The 23,720-nt window shown below is 47.6% G+C and overlaps 1 protein-coding gene across 6 annotated transcripts in view; it reads right to left on the reverse strand.

Annotated features, from left to right (window-relative positions):
• Positions 1-23,720, reverse strand: part of LOC133350325 (protein strawberry notch homolog 1-like) — a 105,065-nt gene that overhangs the window by 65,814 nt on the left and 15,531 nt on the right. For all 6 annotated transcript variants that reach the window (XM_061564570.1, XM_061564609.1, XM_061564599.1 and 3 more), the window contains exons 2-3: positions 11,944-12,168; positions 3,205-3,305 (exon numbers count right to left, since the gene is read on the reverse strand). In XM_061564570.1, the coding sequence (XP_061420554.1) occupies positions 3,205-3,305; positions 11,944-12,078 (236 nt within the window). In that variant the 5' untranslated portion in view covers positions 12,079-12,168. The remainder of the gene's footprint in view (positions 1-3,204; positions 3,306-11,943; positions 12,169-23,720) is intronic.

A 23,720-nucleotide genomic window follows, 5' to 3' on the forward strand; every position in this document is an offset into this window, starting at 1 on the left:
TCGTATTCATATGCGTTCGTGTGTAGATTTGTCAGTCGACCCGTGGCACCTGGGTCTGCCCCGTGACCTGCCAGCGGCGTTCGACACTTCACGTGGCCTCAAGGTGCACATAGCCTGGCACAAGCGTCGTGGTGACGTCACCACCACTTAGTGCCGAATGGCGGTTGTTGTTGTTGTTTGATTACGTTTGCAAGGGTTAAGAGATTGTAACCTATCGCGAACTCTGCCCACTCCATCGGCTTATGCATCGAACTCCACAGAAAGAACATTACTTGATGCACCGTTGACGTAGGCCGTGTTATTATTCATATTTAACGTGAGATTGGGAAGTACAGTACCGTCGAGTTTCAGCATCACCTTGCGCGATTGGTGAAAAACTATTTGGTGTCCGAGCGATAATTTACTTAAAACAAAATTTGAAAATTACCTTTTTCAGATGTTTCAATTTGTAAGCATAGACTCAATTATAATTGTGCAAAAATTCCTGATTCTCGAACAAAGTCAGATTTACGTCGGTCACTAAATCAAGATCATCTACGTGTACTCTATGGAATGCGTTACTGTGTCTATGTAACACACATGACTACACGTACATACGTGTATGTGTGGGGCTGCATATTATTTACGCATATTTGGATTTGTATGTGCATGACTGCGCACATATGTTCGCGTTCTTCGTTTGGATGCGTGTTTGTACATGATCTACGTTTGGACGTATTAGCATGCATTTATCTTCACCGTCGCCACGTTGCTCTATCCACTGCTGGATGAGGGCCTTCGCATCTGATGTTGGTCCCGTCATGCCACAATCCATCACTCTAAGTTCACGGTGGGCATGCTCCTGGCGATGACCCCTCCAAAGGCTGCCAATGTCACCGGTCCCACCCATCGGTTACCATCCCTTCTCGCGACATAGAGTCCGTCCCAACGGTCAAAATAACATGTACAATCTGTCACGTTTTCTCCCTCCTCCTGTCCACCGTGCGCACCTCTGATCCACGTCATGGCGGGTAATGCAAACGAACTGAAAATTCTCAGAGGCGCAGCGATTTGTTGCTTTTCGTTATCAATTCGACCGTTTCCAATGACAACGCGTTCAATTCGGAGGCCGACTAACCATGACACCAAGCTGGGTCTCAGAGGCCGGCTTCAGGGGCAAGTGCCGTCAGACCTTGCCGTGAACCTCCGCTAGGTCTACTCGGCCTTGAGTACCTGGTGACCATCGGCGCCACGGTGTTGCCGACACCACATCATGTGCCGTGCCGGTCTTCACAGGTGTTACTCGCAAACAGCACTTGCCCCATATAGCCTCAAAGGACTTGGGGCATCTTTGCCTTTATTACACCTCGTGGCAGATTTGTGTCTAAACCCTAGAAAGCAGTGACCAGGCCTTACTCACACGCCCTAAACCCCACCGCTCCTCCCACCATCCGTAATCGTGGAAAGAATTTACAGGGCCATTGCGTTACAGTTTTGCGGTCGCGCTGCGGAGCTCTTCAAAGTGTTCGGGGGGGCCGTGCCGTTTATGATTCGGCATTGCATGCGATGTTTCGCTCCACATACTGGGAACTTCTTCAGCGAAGTGAATGTCACACCTGGAGAAGGAGGAGGTGGGCATCGGGTATGCAGCTCCCAGCAGGTGGAACGAAACGTCGGACATCGTGGCGAACAACACGGGATAACGGCAGCTCCGAAAAAGCACGTGGTGAGCCCGAATGCCAATTGTAACCAATGATATTTCCCAACACTCTCCAGAAGCTCCGGTTGTTCAAGCCTCCCATAAATCACGTGTGACTTCTGTGTGGCCACCCCTACTCCACCCCCCCCCCCTTCTCTCCGCCCACCGTGAAAACAAACGCCGCTCCTCCGTCCAGCAGCGTCAAGGCCTTTTTTTCCTCTCCTCTTCCTCCCGATCCTCATCCCTCCTGACCCTTTGTTCCCATCTCTCTCTTTTTTCTCCATCTATCCCCTTATTTCCGATCCCTTCTTCTCATCCCATACCCTTCCCCTCCCCCTACGACCTCAGATTAGCACGGTTGGCTACGTACGGAGCGGAAGTTCAACGTATAATATACGTACACAGCACGTGACCACATTCGTCTGCATAAATTAGAATGTGCAGAGGGACACCAAATGTACATAGGGATATCCTATCGTACATTCATGAAAACTACGGACTTAAGTAACTCTTAATAGGGGTTAACGTTCGTACAATGCCCACGATTCGTTATAACGCCGTCAAACTCGTCGGAACCGCGCGTGATTGATTCAAGGGCAGCGAGATTTATTTTAACCCGCGGAGCAATTTATTCAATAGGCGGCAGGGTTGGCTCAAATGGAAAATGTGCTAAATTATTCGAATGATAGGCACATTTTAAACATTAAGTGAACCGTTTGTGAATGATCGAGCATGCGTTTTGAATGAACTGCCCAGTTTGCCAATGGAATTTCTGCTGTATATTTTTTGATGGAAAGGGAAAAAAAATACAATTGGGATAACCCTCCATGGCTGTGTCGGTGGCAGATGCGCAGGGGGCAGGGATTGACGATGAATGGGGCCAACTGCCCCCCCCACCTTGAGACCCCGGAAATTTGTATTTTATTGATATTTACCGGGGAAAGTACATTGAGTGTTTGGTTCATTATTTTGTATTATTATTCATGTAGGGCCCTATTTGGCAGGCTTGACATTTGGGGACCGCCACCCTCGCCCCTTGGGGACCTTTTCGAGCCGCCTCTCGGTACGTCGTTCAACGGGGGAGAGGGGATCATATCAGGTGGCGAATGCTTGGGGAGGAAGCCTTCATCCAGCAGTGGATAGGTGATGATGATGATGATAGAAACTATACAACTATAAACCATTTTTATTTTACCACGTTAAGGCCCACTGAGCTCTATATTTACTTTTCTGAAGCGACCTGGCTGTCACAAATGACAGCTTAATGAAGGGGCTTCTCACGTGGACATTCATCGCGGTCAAATACTCTAAATGCATGTCGATTCTAAATGTAGAGGGAAAACCCGGAGGAGCCCGAGAAAAATCCACACGCCCATGGGGAGAGACACGCAAACTCTGAATATACAGGCTTCAGGATCGGGATCGAACCCACGAACTCCTGTATACTAGGAGAAGTAGTTAACATCTCGCCACCACGATGCCCCACTATAGAAAGGCACGAGAAGACGTTGTGGCGGCTGCATTACCTGTTGATGGCGAATGGCGGCAGCATGCCTGGTGAAAGGCCCTGCGAGTCTTGGCAGACGGGGTAGGCAGCTGCTTCCTCAGTCTGCTGTATCCACACGATCTGTGACAACACAGGCGGCAGAGGCAGCAGCAAAAAGGCACGAACCATGGTGAGCTCAGATCACACTTGGTACAAAAGTAGCTGTGCGTGTGGGGAGCGGTAGTGCAACAGTTGCCACGCCACGAACCCGGCGACCCAAGTTCGATTTCCGCTCACGGCCAACACCAATGAAAGTTATCCAAACCGGTCCTGGGCCTCCCACTAGATCGACTCAGTCTGAAATTAGTACCTAGTGCGATGTGTAAATACGGCCACTGGGGAGACAAGGGCGACCGGACGTGGTGCTGGCAATCCACCCCGCCGGTCTTCATAGGTGCTCGCTAAAAGCACTTGCCCCTAGAGTTTGTTGAAGGCTATACGGGGGATCTTTGTCTTTGTGGGCGAGCACAACACCGTCTGTGCGAATAGAAACTTTGGGCCAGCCAAACAAAGCTCCGATGCCCCCCTGATCATCCAGAAAAATGGGCAGTGCTCATCTCCACTGGCAACCATGGGTCAGCAGAGGACACGACATGCCCCGCGATGGTGGGAGCCAGCCTGCTCATAAGGCTTTCCACCAATAAACTCTCCAGAAAATACATTTAATGACCACGGAGGGACGATGGGGCCCAAGTTGAGCTATGCTCGTAATGAAGAAATTTTGTCTTAGAAGATGAATTTACCGATGGGGCAGCGCTTGTGTCAGTTCACAGCCCTGAGCCAGGGAAGGAAACTCCACATTCCCAAGGCAGGAGGGCAGTTCTACATGTTTAGGACCACCACTGTTGACATCCCACAAGCAGTATAGGTTTTTATTAATGAAGGTGTGGGACACACACCAAGCAAAAACTGAACTCGCCGAGGAGCTGTGCTACGTTGGATTCCGGTTGCCGAATAAATACATTGTAAGGCCGCACTCATTACACATGCAAAGTGCTTGCCGCAAATGAACCATAATAATACTTTGCTGATCTCGTAAAGGAGCATAAACCATCATCGCGCAAACCCCGGTCAGCCTCGCAGCAGCAGCAGCTTTTGGCTAATTATCTGGAACGCTCTTTCTTCTATATTCTTGGTTCTTTTGGTAAAGTCACGTAGAAGGGAAATAAAATAATAAAAATAAAACATAATTCTGATATTAAGAAGCCACTTCTGGAGCAAGGCACTTTTAAATCTAATTGACAACTCATTTATTGAGAATTGCTTTTTGTGTTTAGTTTGTGGTCCTTCCCTCGCACCCCCAATTATCATGGTAGGCTATGTAGGGTGCGAAAGAAGTTCAAATATACTACATACATAATGGCTGTGTTACTGCATTTGAACCTTTGTTATAGAGATAAAGCACTCTAAAAATGAAAAATAAGATAGGGTGAATTGCAACGGTCACACGAACTCGTGGATGGTCGAGCCGAACGGTGGCTAGGAGATGTTAGCTCTGTCGCCCGGTATGCAGGAGGTCATGGGTTCGATCACGCCCTGGACACTTGCTGTACATTTGGAGTTCGGCATGTCTCTATTGCCCCGCGGTCGCTTGGGTATTTTTCATCCGGGTCCGCCGGTTTTTCCTTCCACATTTAGAAACGCGCGTTTGAAACATTTGGCTGCTATTCTCGATTGAAAACTAATTTCTTTAGAACAGTTTTTTTGCATTCAGTTTGTTGTCCTTCCACGCACCCCCGATTGGCATGGTTGGCTACGTAAGGTGCAAAAGTAGTTCAACACACACAAAGCAGGACCCTCCTGAAAAACTGTGCCAAGACTCAATGAAGCTGTACTGTGTACAAGAGATGGACTACGCTCGGTCCTCTCGGTTGAACAAATCGTATTGAGATCACATTTTAAGAAATCGTCCTTCTCTAGCAGAGAGAAAGATTACATAGGATTATTATTCGCCAGTGTATATTATATTCATAAGCACACCAAAAATGTCCTAAACATTCAAACATGTGAATAAATGAAAGTAAATATTAAATTTAAAAATAAACATCAATTCTTGTCAGCTGTACACAAATGGTTGTAAGGCCTTGTTTTTTTTACTGTTTTTTTTCTGTAATTTAGAAATTTTACTTCCCATGAGGATTTCACTCAAATCAACTGTAAAGCTCAAAGTTGACATTCACTCACGGGAAGGATTCAGAAGCTCGGGAAACCACAGACCGAGTGGGAAGGGACGCCAGAACTGGCAGTAACAAATACCAATGCTCTGGGGTCCTATATTTGAATGATTGGCAAACGAATATTTTGAATGTTTAGCCAACGTGGCTGTACATGTCGCATAATGGCACGAAGGAAGAGGCATGCGAAACTGTCACGGTGTTCAACGGAGCAACGACAGTGTCAGAGAGAGACACCGGAAGATGGGCATCACGGGACCACTCCAAAGTCACTTCACGAACATCTTATTCACACGCAGCACATTTGGAGCGATTGCTTCGCGTGGACTTTCACCTCGTGAACCTTTATCGGGGAGGGCTTCCTTCCAGTTTCTCACAGTAGGGGTGAGATGTTGCTTAGTGTAATCACAATTAACCCTTTCCCATTCCAATGACATACAAAGTGTTCGTCATCGGAACGAAATCGGAAGTAAAAGGCCACGCGGGAGGGCGCGTCTGGCGTAGCGTGCGGTCGTGTCGCTACAGTTCTCAGCGGTGAGCACGTCTTTAAAAACAACGGTGCTATGCCGATCTGAATAACATTAACGTTGAACCACTTGCGCGTTCCGAGATTCAGCGATGAATGGGACATCCGTCCTGCAACTTGCAGATGTCTCGGAACGGGAAAGGTTTATGTAATTAGCAGGTTATCTTTGAGAATTGGGATGTTTTGGCCAACACTAGTTACACTTTTTTTGCTATGGGAGGAGGAAACGCATGGAGAACAGGGCGGGAGCTTATAAAACTCAATGCAGAAAAGGGGTCAGAGAGACAGATATTGAACCCAGACCCTTCTTGCTGCGAGGCACGAGTGTTACCCACCATGCCACCCTGCTACCCAAACTTGTGGCAATGCTCGGGTTTTGGCGATGTTCAGCTGGAGAAAGTTAGAACCAGTCCAAGATGACGAGAGTGCGTGAAGCAAGGCTGTGGAGACGAGCCAGGGAGGTTTGGTTCGTCGATTCAACGCTTACGAAAAGAGTCATACGTGCTAAATCCTCAAAGCTGAAAATATCCAAATTAAATGACAAACCCAAGTTGAAGACAATGAGGATACGTTGTGCACTCATTCATTGGTGACCAGGCGGAGACCTTCAACTCCCTACACTGGACAATCTGGTTTAAATCGCAGGTGGCCAAAACCCAGGTTTGAACCCGGGGTGTTTCAATGTTCCGGGTCAGCGCTCTCAGCGGAATTTTCACCAGAGCCTCTCCCCACGACCGGCTCATCCATACGGATAGTTGAGCGCTATACCCCCCCCCCCCCCGCCTCAGACAGAGGAGTTTGCCACAACATCTCTGGCTCCTTCACAAAATGTAAACATCCTCAATATGGAATTGGCTAAACATTCCAACGAAGTCAGAACGCTGCAACGAGCTGTAATCGCCGCGCACTTGCGGAGAAAACGCACTGACAAAACAAAACGCAATTCATGCGGCGACTAAACGCAACCGCAATTCGAGATGCTGCACGGAAACGGTGAGACGTGGGTGGGGGTCTATTTCAGAGTCAGAATCTTTATTTAGAATGCAGGAGGAATCCGATGAGCTATGAAGCTCTTTTTCACAAACGTCCCAGTATGGGCACGGGGTCAGCGATAGTTTTGCTCGCGTAAATTATTATGGTCTCATAAATTAGTATTATTATAAATTACATGAGAGAAAACCCAGCACAGTCAGGGGCAGAGTAACAGAGGAAGTCGTGGATGAATTTGAACAGAGGCAGGGAGTGAACTGCATGGATGTCTCGGGGAGAAGGGAGATGCAGTGCGGGGGAACAGCAGAGGAGAAAGAGCGACCTCCCACTGAATGAAGCCTCACCAGAAAGCGAGTATTTTATCATCCACAGATGGATGATGGGTGACAAATGGACCATCGTATGGGATCTCGGCTCGCAACATTGAGATCCTGAGTTAAATGCTCTACCACATGAGAACTTGGTTTGAAAAATTAGATTCAAAGCTCATTTGTGCCTTTCCCAACTAATTACATACGATTAATTCCCTCACCTCCAATTTGCACAGTTTGGCTGCAAAAGAAGTTCAACATACATACATTAAACTAATAATTAATATATAGCCCTTTGTCAACCCACTGCTGAATGAAGGCTTCCACCCACCACGTTGAATTTGGGAGTTGTATGACTATACTTCACCACGGCGGCCGGCGCCGGTTCGAGTTGTGTTGGGGGGCTCCCAGGCCTGGTTCAGACATCAGCCGTCGCCGATGTCAGCCGTGGCCGAGAATCAAACTCAGGTCACCAGGTTCAGGGCACACACCACGTTAACTGCTGCCACTGTGCCAAGCGTATGCACGGTGGCTTCACGTGTCCTTTTGCAGCTGCTATTTTCAGGATCAATTTTAATATCGGCCAAGGTACAAAGGTCTCATTGTAGGAGGAGTTGTGGCTTAGTTTAGATTAAGAAAAAAAAATGCAGGCTTCCTCCGTTTGTTAACAAGCACAATAAATCATGTTCATCCAAGATATTATTTTCACGATCATTGTGTGCGCTCGATGCAGGCTGTGTGTCACCCAGTGGTCAGCTCTTGCCGACTCGGCTCAGAGGATGTCGGCTCCAATCCAGCTGTCACGGGCCAACAAACTAAACATTTTATTTGCGCCTCAGAATGCCAATTTTTGTTACACAAATGAACCACAATACCTTGCGGTTCTTGTCAAGGAGCATAAACCATCATGCGAACTCTGGCCATCCTCTCAGCGGCTTTTGGCTAACCATCCAACAAAGACGGACACTGCATCGCACACTTTCAGATGCGCTTCTGCGGCCGTCTGGAACGCTCTTCCTTGCGATATTAGAAAGCCACTGGAGCTATACACTTTTAAATCATCTCGATTCAAAACTGGTTTCTTTAGAGATGTTTTTTTATTGGTTGTCCTACGTCTGATTAGCACGGTTGGCTATGTAAGAAGTTCAACATAAATACATACAAATATATGTAAGGTGGTGGACACGATTGTGGTTGTGGGAAAGGCTAGCAAGGCCCGTCACATACGCCCGAGCGAACTCGCCAGACACCGAGGACTTCACCCGTGAACATGCTCACCGTCCCCCGAACCAAAAAATTGTCCTTACAGAGTGCAGTCTCTCTCCGTGGCTGCTCCGATCATTTGGAATCGCATCCCACGACACGTACACAGAGCAGCAACATTATCATCAATTCCACCACCATTGTTAAGAGACAGGTCAAGGCCCATCTGTTTGTTCCGTTGGGCGTATGATGACACACCGGAGTCTGGCCCTGTGCCTCCTAGTCGCCACTGGAAATCGTCATCCTTTTCGCGTAAATGTGCAGACTATAAATTGTTTCATTATCATTATTAAGGCGATGGAGCAGAGCTGCAGCAAAAGCCATGGTTATGGCTAAGGCTGGTCAACAGCTACAGTTAAAAGGCTTTAAGGCTTGGTCTATACTAAATGCTTTAGCTAGGATTAATGCTACAGTCTGGGATAGTGTGATGGTTAACACTTGGGCTCTACGGTTGGTTGAGGTTATGGCTACAGTTGAAGCCATGGCTACAGTTGACTTAAGGGTTTTGTTAAGACTCGGTCTATGGCAATGTTATGGCTATGGTTAAGACTCGGGCTATGATTAAGGCTCGTGATATTGTTAAAACCATGGTTACGGTTAAAGACAAGGCTATGATTAAAGCTATGGTTAAGACATTGACTAGGGCTGCGATAAAGACCCATTCCCGGACAAGTGCAATGGTTAAATCAATCTTTGAGACGGGGGTTAACTACTCCACAGCTCGACCTCATGTTATTTGTCAGGGGTCAAAAGTACATCGCCGTAAAACTCTGAAGCCGCTCAGAAATATGTCGCGTCTCTGTCCCTTCGCCGCCTTATCAGCGCCCTTTTATTTTGGACAGTTTCGTTTCAGTTCTTCGTTCGCGAAACGGTCCATTTACAGAACGCCCGACACAATAAAAATCCCATTCAGCCAAAACAAAACAACCGCCACGCGTCACCGCCGCCATTGAACTACGGCGGACCCTTTGAGAAACAGGTTGTGCCGGTGTACGAGCGGGGGTGTCTGACGGATTCAGTTCATGTTTGTTCCCCTCCTGCTTCGCCTGCTCAATGTGGTTTTCTCCTTAATGAGGAGGTGTGTACCTGCGACAATGCCTGTGGGGCTCCCTCCAACACAACGCCAGCAGTGAGCATCGCTCGCGCTGCATTCCATCAGTCCACCGCTTTACATTGCACGCATATGACCAACGGATATTTCAAAATGAACGTCAAAAGCCCCGACGTTTTTAGTTTGTTAATTAAATGTTTATACGGCACCACTAGGCCAGTGGCGGCGGAAATTCCACATTGCAACGGCAGGTGCCGGTCCTTCCATAAGACAATCGTTTGTTGTCGACTTCCCACAAAGCAGGCTTCAAGTTATACACTCATGAAGCAGAACTGGTCGAGGTTAAAGCCAACTGGGATTTCAACTCGCAATCTTACTCTTGCGAGTCGAGCGCTCAAATTACAGTAGCACCGAACTATTTCACGAATACTTTCTTTAAAATTCTAAAATTAATTCGTATCCATCACTAGTGAGCCTTCGGCTGGAGCAGTGGTAAGGTGGTCAAGCGCACTGCACTTTTTTAACTAAACTTTTTTACTTTACCAGCTAAGGCGCACTGAGCTATATTGCTCTTTTTCAGAAGCGACCTGGCCACAAATGATAACTCGACAAAGTGGCTTATCATTTGGAAATGTACCGCAGCCAAATACTCTCAAGCCATGTTTCTAAACGTGGAGAGAAAAACCGGGGGACCCAGAGAATAATCCACGCGACCGCGGGGAGAACATGCAAACTCAGAATATACAAGCGTCAGGGTCGGGGATCAAACCCAAGACCTCCTGCATACCAGGCGAAGCGGACAACATCTCGCCACTGCGGTGGTGGCACCCCCTCCCCCCGCCCCATGACATCTGAATTTGTTTTCCAGTCGAGACCAACATCAGCGAAGAGCGATATCTAAGCAGGTCCTCAAGCACTCCCTTCGTTAACCAGCACTGACCAGCATGCCGAAGTACGGTCAAACAACTCCCATGACCAGCATGGCACGGGGAGGCCATCATCCAGTAGTGAACGAATAAACGGCTGTAACATTATAATCGTTATTATTTTCATGAATCTATGCAAGGTGATATATTTCCTTGATAACCTTCATTAAGACTGCAATGTTTTACAACCGTTTAATCTTGTACGTGATTGAACATTACGGATGCTTTGTATGAATTTCAAGCTGCTCAATCTGGACAGCTGCCCATGCGAGAAACGTCTACACACGTCAGAGGAAGAGCCTTTTCTTCCCCGCTAAACCGGCAATGAAGAAAAAAAACGTATCAGCACCAAAAACAAACGTTTAAAAACTAAATATTCAAACGCGTTCACATCTCCGAGATTAAACCGAACGGGCAGACTGACAAGCCCGAAAGACGGGCAGAGACACAGACGAGAAGACACTATAATAATGAATAATTTAGGAGGGAGCGATAATTGCTGGGGGATAATCCCAAGCGCGTAATTTGTGGGACGATTTTTTCTTCAAATGTGGACGATGACGCCAGCGCAAGCAGCGGCCTACCCGTGTGAACGACGTCAGGGGGATTTTTTGCATCCGCTGTGAGGCAGACCGGCGCATCGTGTCACGGTCTATACGCGCGCAGTAATAATCAGGGTGGCCTAATGGATTCAAACCGTGAACCTGCGGAACAAGTGGCGGATGCGCTACCGCTGGGGACCACGTCACGCTGGGCCATGTATGTTGTGCGTCTGTCGCACATCGTACATAGCCACCAAACCATGCTAATCACAAGTGCGGGACTGATAAATACTAATAATCTCAAGTTGCAATGCTCCCGCACCGTATTCGCTCACTCTCCAAGAGAAGGAACGACTCAAAGGCAGGAAAAAAAACACTTTTGAGTGGCTAAGCAGCTAGGCGGTGAGCCGGCACCAAATTCCGCTCCAAGCTCTGCAATCCTCTATATATTAAGGCGTTATCGGCCAATTAATGAGCGTTTAACACGTGGAAGGAAACTGGGGCACCTGGAGAAAACCCACGCGTGCCAGGGGGTAACTCTCTATCCCAGTGCTCTTCATTGTAAGGCCCGCAAGGCCCGCAGGCCACTGGCGGCCCCCGACAATACACAAAAGTGAAAACACCCCCATGATCGTGCCGTCAACCCCCAATGGTTTCAAATGGTGTTGCGATCCTCACACCGATCATGTATCTTTGGCGAAAGTGACACCCCTCTGAAAATTAGTGAAGAACACTGCTCTATCCCATACGGATGAAACAGGTGAAGTCCATAATTTTGCTGTATCACCTTCTACTATAGTGGCAAGCCAGGGTATGGCACCTCGATGCCCACAGTAAGGGAGTTTCACAACAATTGTGTGAACCACCAACCCCCACAGCGATGGGTTACAAGCCACGTGCACAGGGAGGGAGGGAGGGGAGGGACTGGGGACCCACCTGGGAGGGTGGCGCAGCCCAGGGGCCAGGGAGGTGAGTGAAGACGCTGTGTGGGTGTGCGTCCGCGGAGTGGTAGCTCTCCCCGGGCATGGCCTGAGCGTGCGCGGAAGCAGTGGTGGCACCTGGGTTCTCCATACACGAGGCTCAGCGCGCCGGCATGACGCCACGAACCAGCGGCCTGGAGCGGGCGGGCGCACGCACGAGCGGGCAGGCGGTGGGTAGGACCTGGTCGACACCAAAGACAAAAAATCCCCCGTAAAGACTTTAGCAGCCCAATTCAATGATTTAATTTGAGGTCAGATCGCGCAAGTTAAATGCGTCGTAAAATCATTCACCACCCGACACGACCAATTAATAAAGGCACAACCGGTATGATGTTGCAGAGATTTCAGTTTCATTTATTTGATATAGCCCTGTGAGCCATTCGGCTCTTGAATCGGGTGCAACCGCAACAAACAAAAACATGAAGAAAACATCTTAAAGTGACTACGCGCAAACATAAAAATCCAGGAAAAAAACATCAAAGTCTTCCAGAAAAAGCACCGTATATCAATGCTGTGTGCAAAAAATCCCAGTGGGATGCAAGTCAAACAAGAACCATAAGACAATTTAGATTAAGGCCATCAATCTAACTCTGTACTACAACAAACAAATATGGCTAAACCAAAACGTTTTCGAACTCACCAAAATAAAGCTATAAAAGCAATGTAGCAGTGATCATAGGAACTGATTGCAATTTTACAATAAACGATATACTACGTAACATGTACTACCAAACGTTGCAGCCATAGCTGGCTGCATGAGTCACTCCAGAGCAGTCCAGACACACTGAAATGGGTACATTTTCTGACTGCTACAACCAGCATCATTAGCCAGTTGCCAGAATTCTGAAAATGTCCTCCAGTCTTGGCCCTTAAATATGTGGCTGCGAGGTCGCATGCGGTGCGGCGCGTTAACAAGTAGAATTTATTATTAGAATATCATGAGCAAACTACTTTTTTTGAAATGTAATGTTTCATTATTTCCCTTGCGAAACACCTGCATGACACGCAGCCACAGACACACATCGAGGCTGTATCTCACCAAACCATCATATTAGGCAACTTGACATGTAAAACAAAATCAGAATTACGTAACTTGCAAATACGGAGGGGCACATGAGTTGCTGGTTAATATTTATATCTATAATACTCGTACTCATTAGGGTGGCTACGCATATGGAAAAGTGAAGTTTCAATTTCCTTTGACCACACCCTCCTCTCATACGTTTGGTTTAACAGTCAACACCGTAACACGTGTCGTTCCAATCTATTCATATTTACAACTTGCTCAATATCCCCTCTCTCCTCCTCTGCTTCTCTGCCTCTACAACGACTGTGTATCGACCGCAAGGCATTTCTGAACTCCACCGAGCAACCAGCAGATACAGCGATGGTCTTTAAACTAGCAGTGGCATCGTTTACTTCCTCGCCCACACCACACTCAAATACCCACTCACCTATTCGCTCAGGATGCCATCTCCTCTGCTTCTCTGCGTCTATGCCTCTACACTGTGACTGTGTGTTGACTGCAAGGCATTTCTCAACTCTGTTGAGCAACCAGTGAACGTCGAGTGAATGTCTTTATTCTCACAGTCGCTTCAGTTGAACAGGCAAGTGTGACTAAAACCAGGAGGCATGACCTTGAGAAATCACAAAACTTTATTTTGAGTCGGACCTTACTAATCAAGACGGAGACCAATTACAATTTACACAGGTTCGCAAGGTAATCTTGTTGAACAAGTAACAAAGATTAATCATTTTAAGTGGGGATTTTGTCATCTACAGCGGGTGAAAGTAAGACCTTGACGTGTGGCCGATGGGGTTTCAAGTAAAAAAATGAACCTTATTCATCATCGTCAGCAAAGATTGATCCACTGCTAGAGGAATGCTATTTTACCAGGTAAGGCCCACTGAGCTATATGGTAACTGAATGAAGTGGCTTATCACGTGCACATTTATCGCAGCCAAATACTCTGAATGCACGTTTCTAAATGTGAAGCGAAAAACCGAAGGATCCCAGAAAAAATCCACACGACCACGGTGAGAGAGAACACACAAACTCTAAATGTACACAGGCATCAGGTTGGGGATCGATTCCATGACCTCCTGTATACCGGGCGAGGTAATTAATATCTCGCCACCAGCGGCGCCCAACCCACGAAGACAACTCGCACAATCCGACTGAAGCGTCGAATCGACGACCGACATGAACAACCTCGTTGGAGAACGACTGAAACAAAACGATGTCTCAACAGGCTCGCGACCACAAGATGAGACCTAAGATTGATGTGCAGAGATATTTTTGTTGAATATACATTAAAAACCGGCTAAGCGAAGCTGATAAGGCAACACACTGTAAATGGGTGAAAGCCCAGCGGGGCCGCGTATTTACATTAGCTGCGTGCCCACCTCTTGCGCACACTTCCTGTAAAGACCCCCCCCCCCCTTCCCCCCTTCTGCGGCTATCATCTTCCAAGCTACGTTTATTTGTTTGGCCCGGGGACAAAGTTCCCCCAACGCCGCGTCTCTCATTTAAAGTCTAAGTGACTTCCTGCTCAAAAACACAAGCGGCACAGAGCGGGCCGCCGCACATCCCTACGACTGACAATGAGGCCGTGGAAATCGCACAGGGTCGGTCGCCCTCCCTGCGGCAGACAGCCGCGGTCGCCCTCCCGCAAAGCGGGGGGCCTCGTTTAATCGATCCGAGAAGAACGGAGATACATAATCAACGTTTTTGGGTCTAGATCACGTTATTTATAAATGTGTCGTAATCCTCCACCACCCGACACGGCCAATCAGTAAAAAAGTGTCACGTTGACAAAAGACAAATAGTTCACTGCTTTAGCCCAACGGTGTGTTGAAGCATGAAACCACAACATTTACAATTTGAGTACGCCGTTTCGCTGGTAATTGCATCCAGCATAATCGGGCAATTCGCCAGATTATGAATAAAATTGGTCGCAAAAGCCTACGTGTTAAACGGAGATACAGTCGGCCGAGTTGAGCCCCAGACCTGGATATGGAAGCCGATGGCCTCATTGTGAGCCAAGCGCTCCACCACAGCGTGCGAAACAGAGCCACGTCGTCATCGTACCCCTCGCTTCGTTCCAGATATCACGGCTGCACCGATGGAGAGGCAGCCGGACGGCTCGGGGATCAGAGAGCCGAGTCCGCACCTCTGAGATCCTGGGTTCAAACCCAGGCAACCGCTTGGCGAATAAACCGCGTTCTCAAATGAAGTGAGTTGATGGTATCAGCCCAGTCAGCTGCCGATGACTGCACAAATAAACGTGTCACGATAAATTTGGTTCTGAACTTACTTTGGCCAGTTGCCAGCTCAGCGCTCTGACCTCTGAGCAACCCCACCACCCCTCGTTCAGTGCCCCCCCCCCCCCCCGTGCAAGGAACATTACAACTCCCAGTGGCAGCGAGCTGAACAGTGCAGCCCACCTATCGTGCGGACTGGAGAGGTCAATGTGAAGAGATTTCAGAGAGATGGCTTTGTGCTATAATGCTTCTGTGGGCCGTTCTCAACGTGACGCTGTAACTGCGCTACAAGAGATCCAAATGGATGCTTCTTCATCTCGACATCATATAATTTAGCCGGGTGTAATATCCGTACCTCTGTTACCTGTCACTATCAAGTCGGGGTTGGCGCACGCCATGAGACTCCCAACCCGCGCTGTACTGCGAGTTGGACCAGATATGGCAGTACAGCAAGTTGGTTTCTTCACTGTCAAGACAACGCAGTTCATTGAATTTTAATTTGTATCTGTATCACCGATTTTTTTCAACGCTACCTCGTAATGTGCGCGTGGATTTTTCTCCAGATACCCAGGATTCCTCCCACATCCCCACAGAAGCTGGCTGTGGGAGTCAAGGAAGGACGTTCCCACAATGCAAACGACAGCTGCACGATGGAGATTACGAGTCGGGGATGGAATTTGAGCAAATGTCTCTCTTTGTATGGCAGGACACGAGTTCCGGTACAGCGGGCTCAAGCGAGAGAAGGATGCGCAATGCCCGGGCATGGCGCCTTTTAATCAGGCAGCGTGTTCGACATCATTATATTAAGAGGTTAATGAGCCAAGCCTGAGAAGGTTACACGCCCCAAGTCAGGGAAACCATGCCAATACCATCAATTATAGCTTACCCGGGGCATATTAAATTACTCGGTCTCTTTCGTGCATTTGAGGAAAGTAACACGGAGACGACAACGCCAAGCGCTGTACTTATCGAGATCATATTTATACTGCACTCGTGCGATTGACTGCTGCAGTGGTTGATGGCCGTGGCACACAAACGGGAGCAGTTTGCGGGGACAAGTCCTGTCCAGGGCTCAAGCCTCCGGACATCATTAATTCCCCTCCGTGCTTGATGACGCGAGTTCACATCACATTCGTACGAAGCTTGAAGTTTCCAGTAGTCGTGCATGATACCCCCCCCGCCCCGCGCCAGAACAATGTGGGATTTCTGCCACTTGCTCATGGGTGTTTTTAACAGAAGATGGGTCGCTGTCCCACGCGCTCTTTTCAACTTCACATAGACAACAGTGCTCTGAGATTATTGACACCAAAGACAAAGATACCCCTGTGTAGCCTTCACAGACTGTTGGGGCACGTGCTGTTAAGCGAGCACTTATGAAGGCCGGCACGGCACACGAGGGGGTGGGTGGGGGGGGATCAGCACCACGCCCGGCTACCTTTGTCTCCCGAGTGCCGATGTTTACACACTGCACAAGGTACTCATTTGAGGCCGAGTCGACCTAGTGGAGGCTCAGGACCGCTTCAGATGATCGTCACTAATGTTGGCCATGAGCGGGAATAGAACCCGGGTCGCCGGGTGCTTCGCGCTCACCACTACGGCTCCTTTAACATGAACGTACCCGCACACAACTTAAACCGGCTCCGAGTGAACAACAAAACCGTCATTAACTTAAGGTGCATCTTATTGCTGGATTTTCACGATCGTCAGAAGCAGACTCCGGGCCACGCTGGGCCATCCCAAGGAGGGGCTGTGTGGGGGGCTCGGGTCTCATGCCAACGTTTTTAGCGACACGCCGCAACTCCGTGGAGTTTAGCGCCTTCCACTCTGAACTATAAACATTTTTTTTTATTTTACCAAAAAGGTAAGGCCCACTGAGCTATACAGCTCTTTTTCAAAAGCAGCCCTGGCCACAAATGATAGCTCAACAAAGTGGCTTATTACGTGGAAATGTATAGCAGCTAGATACTCTTAAATGAATGTTGATTCGAAATGTGGAGGGAAAAACGGAGGACCTGGAGACAAATCCACACGACCACGCGGACTCCAAACTATCCAGCAGCCGTCGTCCGGGTCGGGATCGAACCCACGACCTCCTGTATACCAGGCGAGGTAGTTAACATCTCCTAACCACCGTGGTGCCCCTCATTCTCCACCAGCCCCTACACCACTCACCTATCCTTGTGGCTGGTGACGCTCATATTTCGTTTTCAAATTCACAACGTTTAACCCATGCTTGATTCAAGATGCCGCTCTACCAAGCAACAACCTATCACTTCTTCTTTCAAGTAAAATAATGCGTCTCTCCCTTCGTCAAGCAAGCCAGGCAGCCTAAATATGGTTCGGAGTCGAATGCCAACGCTGAGATCTGCTCGCCACAAGAGCGCTCCAGGAGTGTAGTTTTGCGGTTCCTCCTCCTCCTATGTTGAAGGGTCACAGAACAGTGGGTTTTTTTACTGTTATCATCCGTAGTTTGGGTCGTATAGCCACATTCGCACGACCGTGACTCGTGTCTTTAATTCTCCATTCATGAAGAAGATGTTGCGCATCGGCCTTGTTGACGCTCCGATGCGGTTGACGGTTACACCGACGTCTTCAAGGGAATGTCAAAGCCGGGATGGCGCGATGAAATTGGGCAACAAGGCCGATGGTTGGTGTTGGCTTGGTGCAAAACAGGGCTGGCGTGGGAAACCTGGACCGAGCCCACTTTCAAGTGGTTGTGAGAACGTGGCAGAATTCCAGTGTGAAGAGTCGGGCATTATCGGTGAACTAGAGGAATCCTTCAGGTACCTTTGTTCGAGCGTTAGGCGCAAACAATGAACCGTGTAACACTCGTACGAGCGGTACGAAAGAGAGTTTGGTTTTCTAATCCTCGAGGATTCACAAAAAAGCTGAAGAATTCAACAGGTGCCTTGCAATCGTTCCCTTCACAATGTACCAACGCATGCAGCGGCACGTCGACTACACTGCAGGGCGATCTTGTGCTCTTAGCAGATGCAGCGCGTGCACTTTCAAGGGGTCTATAAGCAAGGTAAACAGAATCTGAAAGGATAAACCACAAAAGTACAGCAATCTTCTAAGGACAATGGAGACATAATTACCAAATGCAAACAATCCAAAAGCTTGCAAACAAACAAACTTCAGCAACAAAGGTACGGGTCCAGTCGAAAATGAGACAACGGAGTGAAGTAGGTTGCGGTTAAAGCCACACTTGGTACAACGCAACCATTCACATTGTCTCATTAAAGTGCTGCTGTGAAGAAACGCTCGGGTCAAGGGTCAGGGTCAAAAGTGCCAAGGCTCACTTACACCCAAATTACCACCAAGAGCACCGTGACACCACCACAACATGACGACGACTCGTCCGACCGGGGGTCAGTGGGGTTTAGAGCGCTCGGCACGCAATCGGAAGGTTGCGAGTTCAAATCCCGGTCTGAGCTTGAACTCGACAAATCACTGCTCCGAGGCTGATGCAACAATTACGTAAAACAGAACATGCCAATCCGTTACGAGAGTAATTCCACAACATTACGATTAAAGTACGACGTTTCGCCAGTAAACACAACATCACCTTACTAATTGGCTGTCGGGTGGTGGCGTGTTTCACGACACAACATTTATATCCACACAATCTAACCCAAAAACCTCTATTATGGGCTAAAGGCCTGCGAAAAGGTGACGAATACTGCTAAAGGCTCAATCGCTTAAAGCGCGTAGACCCCGTTTGGCTTTCGGCTTGCCTTGTCTCACCATTTCCTCACTGAGTATTCCGACACGCGGGAGGAAACTAAAATGTCAAAGCCACGCACGCGAGAAGGGGGAACACGCCACTGTGCAAAATCAGCGGCGCTAGAAGACGCGAACTTCGCGTGCCTCGTATTTGTATTTTTCATCCTACATATATTCAAATCACTATGGGGACCTCATTTGCCAGTAAAAATATGATAATTGGTTCTTTACCCTTCTATCTGGCGTCATCTGGTCCAACCCATATGAGACTAGGCTCGAAGGAAAGCTGTCTCGGGTGTGGACCAATCAACTTCAAGGACAGTGCACATTATCAGAGTTATGTTCTTTTGTTTGTATTATGACTGCAGGTATTGCGGTCTATGCAAACATGACTCCTTGCAAAAAGGTGTCAGTTTTGTTGCCAGATAGAAGGGTAAAGAACCAATTATTATATTCAAATCGTTTAGTCGTGCCATTTAAAAACTGTCAGGATGATATGCAAATACAATAGTTGCCTATGAAAATCAATAACAAGTCATCCCGTTAAGAGAAAGGCCCCTAAACTTCGATTTAAAGCTTTCGTGACTGCAGGGATTCATCTTCTTGGTTCTTTCGGTAAAGTCCTCTTGATATGCAAATTATTTTGTCAAGGCGCTCTTCTTCCCACCTCCCCCCCCTCCAAACCAGCTTAAATATACGCTCCAAGCTTGGCAGTGTTTCATTCTTCACCTGAGGACGGCTGCTTGCGTTGTGGCCGAAACGTCGTGAGAATTATTTTATTTTATTATGTTTTATTTTTATTATTTTATTACTTCCCTTCTACGTGACTTTACAGAAAGGCCCCTGCCATAAAAATGTGGAATTTCCACTGTCAGCTCATTCGTGGCCGTCGATGGAGATGATCACCATCCAGCTGTCCGTGGGAGCAGGAAGACACTTGACTGTTGACTTTTATTACAGCTGCGTGCCCCCCCCCCCCCCCCGAAAATACAAAGACTCCCTTTCACAGAAGTGTCAATACACTAAGCCTCGTGGAAACATTACACAACTGTGCATTCCCCTAAGCGTTGTCTTGAGCACGGAGCAAAGAGCATCTGGGTGGTGGCAGAGGCAAAACAATCTCCCACCCCAAACCAAGTCCCAGGGTCCAAGTCCCATCTTGCCCCAGGGCGCTGGGTCCCCATAACGCTTTTTTATTTGGCACGAAAATATAAAAGTACAGTTGATCATCGATTATCCTGCGTGCGATTATCCGGCTGCTTCCAACATTATCCACCGGGGTCCCAGGCCGATCCGGCAAAACCGACAAAACCGCTCCAAGGGCTGTAACCAGTCCGGCCCATCGGCAGCATGTGCATGAAAAGAATAGTAGCTATGCTTGATTTCAGTGATGAATATTACATACGGTAAATGATACACCACATACAACTTAAACAATGAAAATACCGCATGCATAAAAAAATGTAATGACTAATAACTACGGTAATAAAAACAGAAAATCTATTCTGTGCGATCTGGCGAAAAGTTGCGTTGTGCAATTCGGCATTCGAAAGATCACCAGCCGTCTAAAGGCTGCATCAGTCCGGCGATCGTCAAACGCATCATGTTGTCGTTGAAATAAGAGCGTAGTAGTCGTGCTACGTACATCACCCCATGATACAGTCTTTGAGATTGGAGCGATAAGTACGGTACAGTAAAGTAACTTTTTAACAGGTAGGCTTTTGGGACCAATATCATCCATACAGGTTTCTTTTGGGTTAGATCGTGTAACTTTTTACAGTTGGATTTATTTTTGTCTATCTATATCGTTATTTATGCAAATTTGGTCAAGTAAACCAATTAAAAACCAAAAAACGTCTACACAACACCTAAAAACCTAATGTTATGCAAGAATAAATAATGATTAGTAGTGATTAACCGGTGTTAAAAAAAATCGGGACCCCCTTTCCCCCCGAAGCCACTGGATAATTGATGATCTTCTGTATGTGTCTGTATAGGAGACAAAACCAAGTTCTACTGGCGTACAATTTCACCTACGATTCTCGACAGCAACGCATCATTAGATTGTGAACATTGGATTTTGCGTTGAACCGACCTCCCGTTGTTTAAATAGAGCGCGCTGTTGAAGTTGAGTTCATTTTGTTCTCCCAGGCGAGAACTCAGGGAGACAGGTTTGAGTCGCGTTTTGCAAGAGTGACCTGATCAACAAAATAAATAAATAAAGCAGGGCGATGAAGCAAATTGAAATCACAACCCTCCGTCACGTGAGAAACAGGAAATGACCATTGCAAACGTAAAATCAAATAATGTTAAAATTATAAAGTCCCTGTGTTGTGCAAGTTGGCATGAGTAGATGAGTTTTAGACCGAGTAGAAAGCACGAACGGAGGTGGGAGGTGACGATTGCACCGAAACACACACAGAAAAGGAATGTACGACGTCAAATGCAATTGCCAGCGAAGTTATGATCACAGAGGATCGAGAGATTGGCATAAACTTTGTGATGCGAACGTTGAGAAGAACCCAAGAGGGGTGGGGGAGGGGGGCGCACGTGAAGCGTCGGAGCCGCACACATTTGGGGGCATTCAATTCCGAGCCACATTCAGGATTCCTCTTGATATGGGGGCCTGATTTTGCGCACCCTATGATTATCCGCGGGGCTGACCACGATGTTACTCTCATCTGCCGGCATAAGAATGTGCAGGTAACTCCATAAGGTAAATGGGATGAATTTGACGCGCAACAACTCCTCTTACGAGCAAAATAAGTGCGGATAACAGGAGTGATTATACAAGTCCATTACCCGCACATAACCTCACACATAAAAGGATGAATTGCCGGAGTGACTCCTATGATCTGTGAAGACATTTCGGAACAATCGGATTGTGTTTTTTTATCGCGTACCAGGGGTCGTCGAACCACGCGAGTGCTAACGCGCGGTGCTTCAAAGACACGCGGTTGCCTCGTCTCCGTGTGAGCAACAGAGATTGAGATGGAGACACACAAAGCAAATACACACCGAGGGGCACCCAAAGGTGTGTGGCGTTACAGCACACTGGGCTCTCAATTTGTGTACTGTACGTAGCGTTAGTGGCTAGCGATGTGTCCTCGCTTGCCCACTTACAGTGCGCATTTCCCTATCGAACCGTTTTTCTACGTGTCTTTGTGTCTGTGTCCCTGTGAGTGTCTCCATGTTTGTGCATGTGTATCCATCTCTCACTGCGTCTCCGCATTTGTCTGCCTCTCCGCGTTTGTCTGTGCCATCCGTGCACTTGCTTGGATCACGTATTTTTTTTAAAAACGGGGTATTAGGAATACTTTGCTGCACAACCCCTCTTACCCACGGACGATGGATTATGAAGTCGCTTGGCTATGCATTGTGGGTAAAAATCGTTAATAACTGCGGATAATCGAAACAAACAAGACCGTGGATAGTAATAGGGTTTTCACAGACCCTACAGCCGCCGCAGACAATGGGAGTCGTCGGTGATAGGGCCGCTGATAAGAGGAGTTCTCCTGCGAGGACACGCTTGGGATTCTTAGGATTCAGAATAAATTTGCAAGACTCGGGAAAACAAAACGAAGGCGACCTTCCCGACAATTCTAAGAGTGGCAAGGCTGGCTTTGCTCGTCAAACAGCTGTTCAATCAGTGTATGTGTACCGGGAAGGCAATAAAAATGTTTAAAATGCAATTACAAACATATGGCGACGACCGTCATACTGTGAAATGTGAGAGTGTACGGTATACGTATCAAATTATATTGCAGAAGCCATAGCTCACACTACCGAGCAAATCAATTAGACTTAACGTGCATCCCACGGCTGCTGCTCGGGTATCGCTCTTGGCTACAGGAAGTAAACGTCACGTTGTTCTTTCTCGCAACTTCGCCGTGATGCAGGACAGTAATTTATTTACCAGCACAGCATTCCTATTTTTAAACGATCAAAATGGATCGCTGTACACTTAACCCGCCGACCGCGCTTTGCCTTTTAAGAGCTGCAATTGCCTTCGGAAAGTGCCCGCATCGAGATGAAAAAAAAACTGCACACGCCATCGTACGAACAGAAACCGACAGGCCGACAATAGAATTTAACGGCCAGAAGCCGGGGAGAGGACAAATGTGACATTTGCCGTGCGATGACGCAACCGGTGATAGGACATTCGGTTAATCGTGGCAGCGACTGAAAAAGGTCACGGTCTTCAGATGGGATTTCCACGTCACGGGGTACAAAGTAACTGGGACCTACCTCGGGAAGAAGAAGAATATCTCACAATATCGAAAATGTAATTGCATCTTCTTCAGCTGTGTGTTGTTATGATTATCACTGTTGTGCAACTGAACCAGGCCAGGGCGTTTTTAAGGTCGCAGGGAAGACTTTATTAGGATTTCTCAGGGCAGCAGCTGCTCCAAACGAAAGGATGTCCTGGGAAAACCGGGGCAAGGAGAGGCTGCTGATGAAAGTGAGTGAAGTCAAAACCGGTCAACAGTTTCATGGTTCGGTAAATGTTCCTAAGATAAGGGGATAATTTGAGTTCCGAGCCCGATTGATTAGTTGTCATGGTTACCTTTTTGCAAATCCATATTTTGATACGCTACATATATATTCACAAAAACCGGTCATGCAGCGTCACATTTTATTATGCTCATGAGAGGCACCGAATGATGCGTATGAGAATCGACTGGCCACAATTTATGCAAAGTGCATGAAAGTCACCATAATTTTACAAACTAAATAAGCGAA

This window comes from Lethenteron reissneri, chromosome 4 (assembly GCF_015708825.2).
Source record: "Lethenteron reissneri isolate LAM-NWPU_2019-01 chromosome 4, ASM1570882v1, whole genome shotgun sequence".
Classification (NCBI taxonomy): Eukaryota; Metazoa; Chordata; class Hyperoartia; order Petromyzontiformes; family Petromyzontidae; genus Lethenteron; species Lethenteron reissneri.